Below are 12,354 nucleotides of genomic sequence, written 5' to 3'. Positions count from 1 at the left end.
CGCCAACAGATTACGAATATCTGCAACTGGTGCAAGACAAACAAGCTTGTACTGAACACAGCCAAAACCGCAGAACTGATCATTGACTTCAGAAAAGGCCGTCCCGAACTCCCCCCGGTCCACATCGAAGGCACTGAGGTTGCCAGGGTCCTGCACGCGCGTTTTCTAGGCACCACCATATCCAGCAACCTAAAGTGGGAGGAAAACACCACAGTGATTCAGAAGAAAGCGCAACAACGCCTGTTTTTTCCTACGTCAGCTGAAAAAGTTTGGAATGTCGCATGACATTATGACCTGCTTCTACTCTGCTGCCATTGAGGCAATACTTGGCTCTTCCATCATCGTGTGGTATGCAGGGGCCTCTGCGAGAGATAAGTATAAACTACAAAGAGTCATAAAGTCTGCAGAAAGGATCATCGGTACTCCCCTCCCACCACTGAACCTTCTCTACTCCTCCAGACTACGCTCAAGGGCCGCTAGGATAGCAGGAGACCCCACCCACCCTGGCAACGGCTATTTCAGTCTCCTCCCCTTAGGCCGCCGCTACAGGTCCTTACCCACCAGGACCACTAGACACAGAAACACCTTCTTTCCCCAAGCCATTGATCTCCTCAACGCACCCTCCCAGTCGCACTCCCTTGCTCCAGCGCTTACACCCGGGTAGTTAGCCCACCCATGTTACAGCACCCCAACTAGTTTAGAGTCACTTAAACTACTCTACTGCCCTCTTTACTTAAATTACTCTACTTACTGTATATCTGCTTGTCTTCAATACTGTATATCTGTATAACTTGTACAATACTACATATCTGCATAACTTGTCTTTTGTACTACTCGAGCCTGTATGTGTCAAAAATAATTCCAGGTACAACCCCTGTACTTGGCCATTAAACTTGATTCTGATTCTGATTCTATTTCAGTCATGTACAATGCTGCTCTGCATTCCTTATTAAGTATATGATACTTGCAATCATTTATCGGTAACCCTGCTGTTTTGTTGTTATTTGTCTGTGGCGGATTTATAGACAATAAACATGGTTTTTCATGAAAAAAAATACTTTGTTGTACACTTTGCAAGAAATAAGAGACTGCAAAAACAACACTTATAACCATGACACAATTTAACTTATGCAAAACAATTGTCTAACAAGCAGTGATTTACACCTAAAGTATTTCCCACAGTCAGCACGATTAGGGCTTCTCACCAGTATGCGACCTTTCATGTACAACAAGGGATGATTTACTACCAAAACATTTCCCACACTCAGCACATGACTAGGGCTTCTCACCATTGTGAGATCTCTCATGAGTGACAAGGTTTGATTTATCAGTAAAACATTTCCCACACTCAGCACATGAATAGAGATTCTCACCAGTGTGTGATCTCTCATGCCTGACAAGATGTGATTTACGACCATAACATTTCCCACACTCAGCACATGAAAAGGGCTTCTCACCAGTGTGCGATCTCTCATGTATATCAAGACTTATTTTATGTCCAAACCATTTACCACACTCAGCACATGAATAGGGCTTCTCACCAGTGTGAGATCTCTCATGTTTGATAAGGCCTCCTCTGTCTCCAAAACATTTCCCACACTCAGCACATGAATATGGCTTCTCACCAGTGTGAGATCTCTCATGTGTGACAAATAGTGATTTCCGAGCAAAACATTTCCCACACTCAGCACATGAATAGGGCTTCTCACCAGTGTGAGATCTCTCATGTGTGACAAGCAGTGATTTCCAAGCAAAACATTTCCCACACTCAGCACATGAAAAGGGCTTCTCACCAGTGTGAGATCTCTCATGTTTGACAAGGCCTCCTCTGTCTCCAAAACATTTCCCACACGCAGCACATGAATATGGCTTCTCACCAGTATGAGATCTCTCATGACTGACAAGATGTGATTTCTGGAAAAAACATTTCCCACACTCAGTACATGAATAGGGCTTCTCACCAGTGTGAGATCTCTCATGTGTGACAAGCAGTGATTTCCGAGCAAAACATTTCCCACACTCAGCACATGAATAGGGCTTCTCACCAGTGTGAGATCTCTCATGTATGACAAGATGTGAATTCCGAGCAAAACATTTCCCACACTCAGCACATGAATAGGGCTTCTCACCAGTGTGAGATCTCTCATGTTTGACAAGGCCTCCTCTGTCTCCAAAACATTTCCCACACTCAGCACATGAATAGGGCTTCTCACCAGTGTGAATTCTCCCATGTATGACAAGATGTGATTTCCATGGAAAACATTTCCCACATGCAAAACAGCAATAAGACCCTCCAGCAGTAGAAGAGATGTGTAGGGTATGAGGCCCCTCAGGGGTAGACAGGTGAGGGGAGTCTGGGGGAATATTTGGGGTAACCAGGATATCTGCAGGAGACTCTTGTCCAGTGACATCATCATCCGTTGTACAGTCTGTGGATACAGGGAGGCAAGTCTCTGAGAGGTTCCTGATGCCGGGACTCCGCCCTGCAAATAGAGAAACATCATCACTTCCTGTTAGAGAATTCTGAGGGGAGGAACAATTATCATTAGGGATGTAAGGAAAGAGGATGGTCGGCACTGCTGTACAGCTTCCTTTATTTGGCAATGTGCAGACAAGTAGGCTGTGTGTTACATCATCACTTCACAGTCCATAAGAAGAGACTAAACATGTACCGGTGCGGGGGTGGATAATGGTGAGTGCTGGTTGCTGGGAGCCTGACGGTAGTTTCACACACAAGCGCTTCTTCGGAGGCTATGACAAGGGGGTGGGGCTATATCTGCTCTAGTTGGAGAAAGTGCTTTACTGTAATAGTAACCTGCAATCCAAGATTACAGTGTGGGGAGGTCAGGGAGAGCGAGGCCAAACAACACGGCCGCTATTCCTAATGGAATTACAAGTCCTGCTGCAGCAGCTAATTATACAAGCCACTCACATAATATCCCATGATGAATATAGGTCAGGCCATGCAGAGCAGAGAATCTGGCTGGAATAGTCAGCAGTGTGTTTTATGGTAAGACAAGGGAGCCACAATATTGGGGGCACATGTGATTATTGGGGGGGGGGGGGGGCACATCTGGCTATACTGGGGGGTAATCATGGTAGTAAATATATCTACCTATAATGAGGGGTGGTACTTGGGGAATATCTGGCTATCACTATGGGGGGACCTGATATTAAGGGCACAGTTGATTATTTATACTAATACTGCACATCTAGCTTCCTATGGGGCGTACTATTGGGGGCACATCTGGCTTCCTATGGGGCGTACTATTGGGGGCACATCTGGCTACCTAAACATGGAGCTTATACTTGGTGCACACCTAACTATACTGCGGGTACATCTAGCTATTTCTAAGGGGAATGGGGGCTTATACTGGGGACACACCTGGTTACCTATGGGGGGGAAAGTGTGACAATCCAGCCCCGCAATCCCCTCGAGATCTGCTCCCGTTAGCGTACGCAGGAAGTACGGGTGCAGACGGACAACGAGACCGGTTGCTGGATCGTCAGAGGGAGAAAGGTTAATGTGACAGCTTGCCAATACCGTCTAATCTGCTCCCGTTAGCATATGCAGGAAGTACGGTGAACAGATTGACAATAAGGATTTATCGCGCAGCTGCCGACCATATGTAATGGGACAATTATCCACCAATCCCGGATTACTAGGCCACTGTTGCCATGCAGGTCTCATGCACTAGAGACTGCTGGAGGCAAATTCATTGTGTGCGAAGTAAACGGTTAAGATTGGTTGGAGGTGCCCATACATGTACAATCGGTAAACTAAAAATATTGATTACGCGCTGGAAATCAGGTAAATACACTGCCACCACTCCCCGATTGATAGGGCGAGGAGACCCCAACGCTATCACAATACGGTAGCCAGCCCAATCACGTTCGACATGCTCCAGTCACCATTCGGGGAATAGTCACTTCCAAGCCTTAAAGACTGTGAGCAATGTGACGTTTAAAGAAAGGTTACTGGGTCCATATATAATGCAATCTCGAATTGTATTTACAATCGAGAAACTAAAATTATCGATTTCGCACAGGAAATCTGGTTGGTACTAGCTAATCCTAAAAGGAAGAAACGGTTATTTACAACCTAGCTAGCAAATCAACAATTTATAAGCAAACAATAAAACAATGCGGTAGTAGGACTGACACTTCAGAGGGCAGATTCGTTATAGCATAGAATCAGATGACCAGAACAGGCACAAGACTGAACGATAAAAATCGTTAGTTTTATTTGAAAACTACATACACACACAGATTACTTTAACCCTCCTGGCGGTTTAAAAAAATCCGCCAGGGGGCAGCAAAGTAGTGTTTTTTGAATTTTTTTTTTTTTCATGTAGCGAGACAAAGTCTCACTACATGATAGCCGCTGCTGAGCGGCTTCCCCCCAGCCCCTCCGATCGCCGCCGGCGATCGGAGATCAGGAGATCCCGGTCAAAGAACGGGATCTCCCGGAGGGCTTCCCCCGTCGCCATGGCGACGGGCGGGATGACGTCATCGACGTCGTGACGTCAAAGGGGACTCCAATTCACCCCATGGCGCTGCCTGGCACTGATTGGCCAGGCAGCGCACGGGGTCTGGGGGGGGGGGGGGCGGCTGCGGCGCGACGGATAGCAGCGGATCGGCGGGTAGCGGATGCTACACGCAGCTAGCAAAGTGCTAGCTGCGTGTAGCAAAAAAAAAATTATGCAAATCGGCCCAGCGGGGCCTGAGCGGTGCCTCCCGGCGGCATAGCCCGACCTCAGCTCGGGCTTACCGCCAGGGAGGTTAAAACAGAGTGATTTGGATAGAAAAAGAGTATAGATGAAGAGAAACAGAATGTCTGGATATACAGTTCAAATACCATTATTGGTAGTCTATGCGGCAATCGCAAGTCTTTGGCGTAAAGTCCAAGATGGCGGTTTTGGGCCCGTGTCCTGCGGGCTGGTCGATTTGATGCTACTTCAATGCAAGATGAAAGGCGAAGGACGTGGACCTTTGGGTCATGTGAGTTTTGTTCCTCACTGTAGGTGTGTGTGTGTGTGTGTGTGGGGGGGGGGGAGTTATGACACATACAAGTCCAGCCTTGTGCAATTTGAATAAGGCAGTGCCCCCTTAGGCAGGGAGAGGTTTGGGCCAAATCATATTTTGCCCGCTCTCAGCATGCCCGTAGGTAATATCAAGAACCTGAATGAATATTCATAATCAGCGTAAGTGTGTGAATCTGCTAATACCAAATACGAGGAGTCTGGATCGCTAATAGCACCGTCCCCCCCTTTCACCTTACTGGCACTGGTTCCGGAAGATCCAGAGGGCTGAAAATCTCTCAGGACCAGTGTCATGTGGAATCTTATAAACTTCGTGAATTTGAGGGAACTGCTATCTTGGAAATAGTGATGAGCGAACACCTGGATGTTCGGGTTCGGGAAAGTTCGCCGAACATGGCCGAGATGTTCGGCATGTTCGGGCCGAACCCCGAACTTTCCGAACATCCAGCTTTTGGGGGCCCTATGGGGTCGCAGGCATAAGGGGGGAGCATGCCCCGATCGCGGGGGGGGGGGGGTCGGAAATTCCCCCCACCCCCTCCGCTAGCGCTCCCCCCTCTGCCCGCTTCCCCATAACAAAGTTTCAAGAAGTACCTGCTGTGTCCGGTGGTAGTGTGGGTGGCTGGCAGTGGGCGGCACTATGCAGTGACTGAATGAGGAGGAGGAGTCCGGAGAGTGACGCGTTGAGGGAGGCCGGGCAGCGGGCGGTTCAGCAGTGAACCGCCCGCTGCCCGGCCTCCCTCAACGCGTCACTCTCCGGACTCCTCCTCCTCATTCAGTCACTGCATAGTGCCGCCCACTGCCAGCCACCCACACTACCACCGGACACAGCAGGTACTTCTTGAAACTTTGTTATGGGGAAGCGGGCAGAGGGGGGAGCGCTAGCGGAGGGGGTGGGGGGAATTTCCGACCCCCCCCCGCGATCGGGGCATGCTCCCCCCTTATGCCTGCGACCCCATAGGGGGGCCGTATTCGGCCGAACAGGGCCCTGTTCGGCCGAACAGGGGCCCTGTTCGGCGGCCATTAGAAGTTCGGGGCGAACCCGAACTTAAAAGGCCGAACACCATCAGGTGTTCGGCCGAACGCGAACATCACCCGAACAGGGTGATGTTCTGCAGAACCCGAACAGTGGCGAACACTGTTCGCCCAACACTACTTGGAAACACCAGAAATATTACAAAACTGTGCCTATTTATTAAATATAGCTTGTAAGGTTTGTTGAATCTTTGGGTGTCCCCAAATGGCGTGATAAGGATCATTCCTGTCTCCTTTCAACTCAGGCCACAAGGCAGCTACATGTCGGGCTCCTGCTGGGTCGGTGCCTAGCCGTCTAGAAGTGGATGCCTAAATTGGTTCTGTCAGGCTGATATCTCACCTTCCTCTGATGGATGAGCTATATAACTACCCAGCAAGGCTAGGTGACAAATTCCACCCTTGGATGCGAGAAGCTATGTAATTAGCCAGTGTTTGTTAGCAGCCAGAGAGTAAGAGGAAAAAAAAGTGTATTTAAACCAAAATATGTCACTCTGGTTGCTTGCAATGAAACTTACAAGTGCGTTTGTGACTTGAATGGTGCACACGCGGTTTCCTCGGGAACCGTGTGCGTCACAAAAGTATATCTGGTCATCTACTATGGGGGACCTAATATTGGGTGCACACCTGGCTGCCTATTGGGGGGTTTAGTACTGGGGCACATCTGGTTGCTTATACTGTGAGGATGTAACCTTATTTTTATGATTCATTTTTTTTAATACGTTCTCAATTTAAAGTGTAATGTACACAAACCCACTATTACTGCAAATATCATCATAAATTATGATAGGAGTATAATTTATGTTGTGTGAAAAATGGGAGATATGGCAAAATAAAATGTATGTTATTCATCTACGGTAGTGCTTTTTATTTTTAAATGGGAATTGGTCAAAACTGAAAAAATAATATGTTTATTTAATTTTTTATACTATTTTTCCCATTTAAATGCATAGAAAACAAACACATTCTTGGGGAAAAAAATGCTGCCCAATGAAAGTCTGGTTTCTCTTGAAAAAAACAAATATATATCATTTAGGTGTTATTAGTAGGGATAAAGTTATTGCTGATTAAATAGAAACCTAGTTAAAACGTCAAAACTGCTCTGGTCCATAAGGGGGAAACAAGGTTTGGATGCAAAGTGGTTAAATCCCAACATGCATTGAGACCATTAAGTCTCTGTGTACCGAGGAGGAAAATCCACACCCATCGCCTCACATACCAACAGCTCATGATAAATACAGGGCTGTGGGGTCGGTACAAATATCATTTGACTCAATTTATGAAACCACTGACCCAGGAACCCAAAAATTTCTTGACTCCAACTTCAAAACCCTGGATAAATAACTCCTCTACATATAGTATGAATAACTCAATAGCTTTCCTTAAAGGGAAGGTTCAGGGAGGGGTTGAAAAAAATAAAAATCCATATCCACTTACCTGAGGCTTCCTCCAGCCCGTGGCAGGCAGGAGGTGCCCTTCGCCGCCACTCCAGAGGCTCCCGGGCCTCTCCGGTGGCCGACCTGACCTGGCCAGGCCCGGCTCTTCTGCGCTCCAATCTGCGCCTCACGGGGGCGCGCTGACGTCATCGGACGTCCTCCGGGCTGTACTGCGCAGGCGTAGTAGTTCTGCGCCTGCGCAGTACAGCACGGAGGACGTCCGATGAAGTCAGCGCGCCCGCGTGGGACGCAGAAGAGCCTGTCGTTGGAGCACAGAAGAGCCCGACCTGGTAGCCGGCCTGGCCAGGTCGGGTCGGCCACCGGGAGCCTGCGGAGCGGTGGCGAGGGCACCTCCTGCCTGCCACAGGCTGGAGGAAGCCCCAGGTAAGTGGATATGTATTTTTATTTTTTTCAACCCCTCCCTGAAACTTCCCTTTAAGAAAGACCTAATATCAGTAGGGCTGAGCTCTCGGATTCCAAATTTCGAGTTTGCCATCGGAATTTGGCAGTTCCGAGTAAGCACTCGAAACTCGAAAATTCGGCAATTCCGAGTACCGAATTCGCGTTTACATTGAAGTCAATTGTGCTAAATTCCGTGGTTAATTGTGAAGCCCCCTTACATGCTATCATCACCAAATTTGGCATGTATGTTAAGCAGATGAGTAGGAACATGGTAAAAAAAAATTGTGAAAAGACCTTATAGTTTTTGAAATAACAGATTTTAAAGTTTCATAGGAAAAATGGTTTTTAAACTGTGTAAAATGACAGTGCTGCAGTACAGGTTACTGCATTCCGAGTTCTGTATACATATTGTATACATTACATGAAAACAGACAGCGTGGGGTCCCCTCCCAAGCCTCCTTAACCCCATGCAGGCTGGGATAGCCAGAACGCGGAGTCCCGGCCACGTGGGGCTTCGCACCTTGAGCTATACCAGCCCGCATGGTCCATGGTATGGGGCTCTGGAGGAGGGGCGGCCAACCTCCCCCTTTCCCCCAGAGCCCTTGTCCAATCCATGGACAAGGGGCTCTTCCCCACCTCCGGTGCCCCAGGATGAGGTGGGGGCCGCCGACGTCCTGGGGGGTTCATGATGTCATCCGGGGGTCTCCTTTAATAAGCAGATTCCGGAAGCTGCCCCCTCCCCAGGAGAAATGAGTATGGGGTACACGGTACCCCTTACCCATTTCAACAGAGAGTTAAAAAAAGAAATAAAACCACGACAACGGAAAAAGTCCTTTATTGCTCTGGATTAACCAGGGATACTTACATTGCAATAATCTCACGCCAGTATCCTCAGGAGTGGTCCCACGCACCCGCCCAAATGGCTATAGACAGCCTCTGCAATCTGTATTGCATAAGCAAGAAACACGAAAATTGTTTGCTAAAACAAGAATTTTCGGCAAACAGTGTCATAAACAAAATGGCTGCTGGGGAATCCCCGTTCCCCGGAGGCCACCTTAGAAAGTCAGATTGAGCGTTATTTCACATAAATAGGTGGGTCCAGGGGACCAGGGCACCTCCTGCTCTGGTCACCTGGACCCACCATCTATGTCAAAAATGGCTGGTTTCGCCACTCTAGTGTGGCCTCCAGCGTTCCGGGATTTCCCAGTGGCCATTTTGATCGCATCATTGTTTGCCGAAATTTCTTGTTTCAAAGGCAACATTTTCGTGTTCATAGCCTCTGCTATACAGATGCAGAGGCTGACTGTGACCATTCAGTGGCGGGAGTTCGTCGGCGTGGGAGTGCGGTGAGATGCCCTAAGAGGATACTGGCGTGGGACCACTTCTAAGGATACTGGCGTGGGATTATTGCAAGGTAAGTATCCCTGGTTAATTTAGAATAATAAAGGACTTTTTTCGTTGTCGTGTTTTTATTTCTTTTTTTAACTCTGCTGAAATGGGTAAGGGGTACCGTGTACCCCTATACTCATTTCTCCTGGGGAGGGGCGGCTTCCGGGGTCCGCTTGTTAAAGGGGAACCCCGGGTGGCACCATGAACCCCCCAGGACGTCGGTGGCCCCCACCTCCTCCTGGGGCACTGGAGGTGGGGATGGATTAGACAAGGGCTCTGGGGGAGAGTGGGAGGTTGACCGCCCCTCTCCTCCAGAGCCCCCCCATACCATGGACCATGCGGGCTGGTAAAGCTTAGGGTGTGAAGCCCCACGTGGCCGGGACTCCGCATTCTGGCTATCCCAGCCTGCATGGGGACAAGGGGTTAAGGAGGCTTGGTAGGGGGGACCCCACGCTGTCTGTTTTCATGAAATGTATACAATATGTATACAGAACTCGGAATGCAGTAACCTGTACTGCAGCAGTGTCATTTTACACAGCTTAAAAACCATTTTTCCTATGAAACTTTGAAATTAATTTGTTAAAAAACTATAAGGTCTTTTCACAATTTTTTTTTACCATGTTCCTACTCATCTGCTTAATATACATGCCAAATTTGGTGATGATAGCATGTACGGGGGCTTTACAATTAACCGCAGAATTTGGCACTATTATCTTCAATAGAAATGAACTCGGAACATGAAAATTTGGAACACGAAATTTGGTTTTCCCATGCGGTACACGAAATTTCGACGAAATCGGAATTCAGCTGTTCCGATCAGCCCTAAATATCAGCTCTATGGATTTTAGCTAAATGTTTACATACATTATATTCCGTTCAACTCGCCGTCGCAATCCCCTCCTCACCTGATCTGTGTATGGGAAACAGCTGTTCCCAAACCCGATCACCATGCCTGCGATGAATCAGAGTCTGCGGCAGCAAGATGCAGGCTTTCATTCAAAACCCCCGATGCTTCAGTGTTTTATTTATAGAACACGGTTAGTGTAGCACCATGTTGTGGCCAAAAAGTAAAAATACACCATTATACACTTTTATATAGAAATTTTTTTATTTTTCTTACTCTTATTTTTAACCCAGTCCACCATTGCCCCATAGTTACCAAAATAAAACACTTGTTAAAAGAAATTACAGAATTAAAAAAAAACTGCATAAATAGTTACTTTAGGGACTTTTTTTAATATGTATGTCATGAGGGTGTATTGCTGTTAATTTTGCAAATAAAGTCTTGTAATTAGTGTCATAGTATTAAAAATCAATACATGGAAAAAATATACCTTTATTTCCAAAATAAACAAACACAGAAAACAAACAAACAGAACATTAGCAGTGTTAGGGAGCAGTGCTGCTCAACAGGATACCGGATATCCGAATAGATTCGGATATCCGAACTTTTTAGGCCTATCCGATCGGATCCGGATAGCTGGTCCAGTATCCGGATAGCTATCTGCGGATAGTTGGCTGGGCTATGCGGATATCCGCGGATAGTACGGATATCCGCGGATATCTGGACCAGTGAAACACTGCATGAGGTCCAGACGTCATGGGAGCCAATCAGAGGGCTCCCAGCAGAAGCACCAGAAACCAATCACAGAGGGGAACCCTGGCCAGCCCCACCTGACCTCATTAAGCCAATCAGAGGCCTCCCAGCCTAAACCCTGGCTCCCAATCACAGAAAGGAACACTGGCCAGCCCCCCTGGTATAATAAGGAGGGCTGCCATGATGAGACAGATCGTCCTGGCTTGCTGAATGCTTCCTGAGAGACATGCTTCTGCTGCAGTGCTGGTGCCCTACAAAGGGCTGTACATAGTTATAAACCTAAGCTGTTCAGTGATTAACCCCTTCACTATCACTACAGTATAGTTAAATCATTCATTTGCTTGATTGATGTCATAAATGTGACATTTAGAGTGTGTGCTGCAGTGCTGCTGCAGCTGCTATGTGATTGTGTGTGTGTTGTACACACACCAGGCCAGGTGCTGCCTGCCTGCCACGAGCAAACACGTGCAAAGTGCCACGTGCAAACACATGCACAGTGCAAACACGTGCAAAGTGCAAACACGTGCAAACTGCAAAAATGTGCAAACACGTGAAAACACGTGCAAAAATGTGCAAACACGTGCAAAGTGCCACTTTGCACATGGCACTTTGAACGTGTTTGCACTTTCCACATTTTTGCACTTTGCACATGTTTGCACTTTGCACATTTTTGCACGTGTTTGCACATTTTTGCATGTGTTTGCACATTTTTGCATGTGTTTGCGCGTGTTTGCACTTTTTTGCATGTGTTTGCACGTGTTTGCACTTTGCACATTTTTGCATGTGTTTGCACATTTTTGCATGTTTGCGCGTGTTTGCACATTTTTGCATGTGTTTGCACATTTTTGCATGTGTTTGCACATTTTTGCATGTGTTTGCGCGTGTTTGCACATTTTTGCATGTGTTTGTGCGTGTTTGCACATTTTTGCATGTGTTTGCACGTGTTTGCACTTTGCACATTTTTGCATGTGTTTGCACATTTTTGCATGTTTGCGCGTGTTTGCACATTTTTGCATGTGTTTGCACATTTTTGCATGTGTTTGCACATTTTTGCATGTGTTTGCACATTTTTGCATGTTTGCGCGTGTTTGCACATTTTTGCATGTGTTTGCACATTTTTGCATGTGTTTGCACATTTTTGCACTTTTTTGCATGTGTTTGCATGTGTTTGCACTTTGCACATTTTTGCATGTGTTTGCACATTTTTGCACATTTTTGCACATTTTTGCACTTTGCACATGTTTGCACATTTTTGCACGTGTTTGCACATTTTTGCATGTGTTTGCACATTTTTGCATGTGTTTGCGCGTGTTTGCACTTTTTTGCATGTGTTTGCACGTGTTTGCACTTTGCACATTTTTGCATGTGTTTGCACATTTTTGCATGTTTGCGCGTGTTTGCACATTTTTGCATGTGTTTGCACATTTTTGCATGTGTTTGCACATTTTTGCATGTGTTT

At 47.0% G+C, this 12,354-nt stretch overlaps 1 protein-coding gene across 1 annotated transcript in view; it reads right to left on the bottom strand.

Annotated features, from left to right (window-relative positions):
• Positions 1 to 650: 650 nt before the first annotated feature.
• LOC137535491 (zinc finger protein 585A-like) overlaps positions 651 to 12,354 on the bottom strand; it is a 72,396-nt gene continuing 60,692 nt past the window's right edge. The window contains exon 7 of the mRNA XM_068257327.1: positions 651 to 2,224. Coding sequence (XP_068113428.1) covers positions 1,276 to 2,224 — 949 coding nt within the window. The 3' untranslated portion in view covers positions 651 to 1,275. The remainder of the gene's footprint in view (positions 2,225 to 12,354) is intronic.

This window comes from Hyperolius riggenbachi, chromosome 10 (assembly GCF_040937935.1).
Source record: "Hyperolius riggenbachi isolate aHypRig1 chromosome 10, aHypRig1.pri, whole genome shotgun sequence".
In the NCBI taxonomy this organism is placed as follows: domain Eukaryota; kingdom Metazoa; phylum Chordata; class Amphibia; order Anura; family Hyperoliidae; genus Hyperolius; species Hyperolius riggenbachi.
Note: the sequence above shows the minus strand (reverse complement) of the source record. Positions and strands in the feature narration are given on the sequence as shown.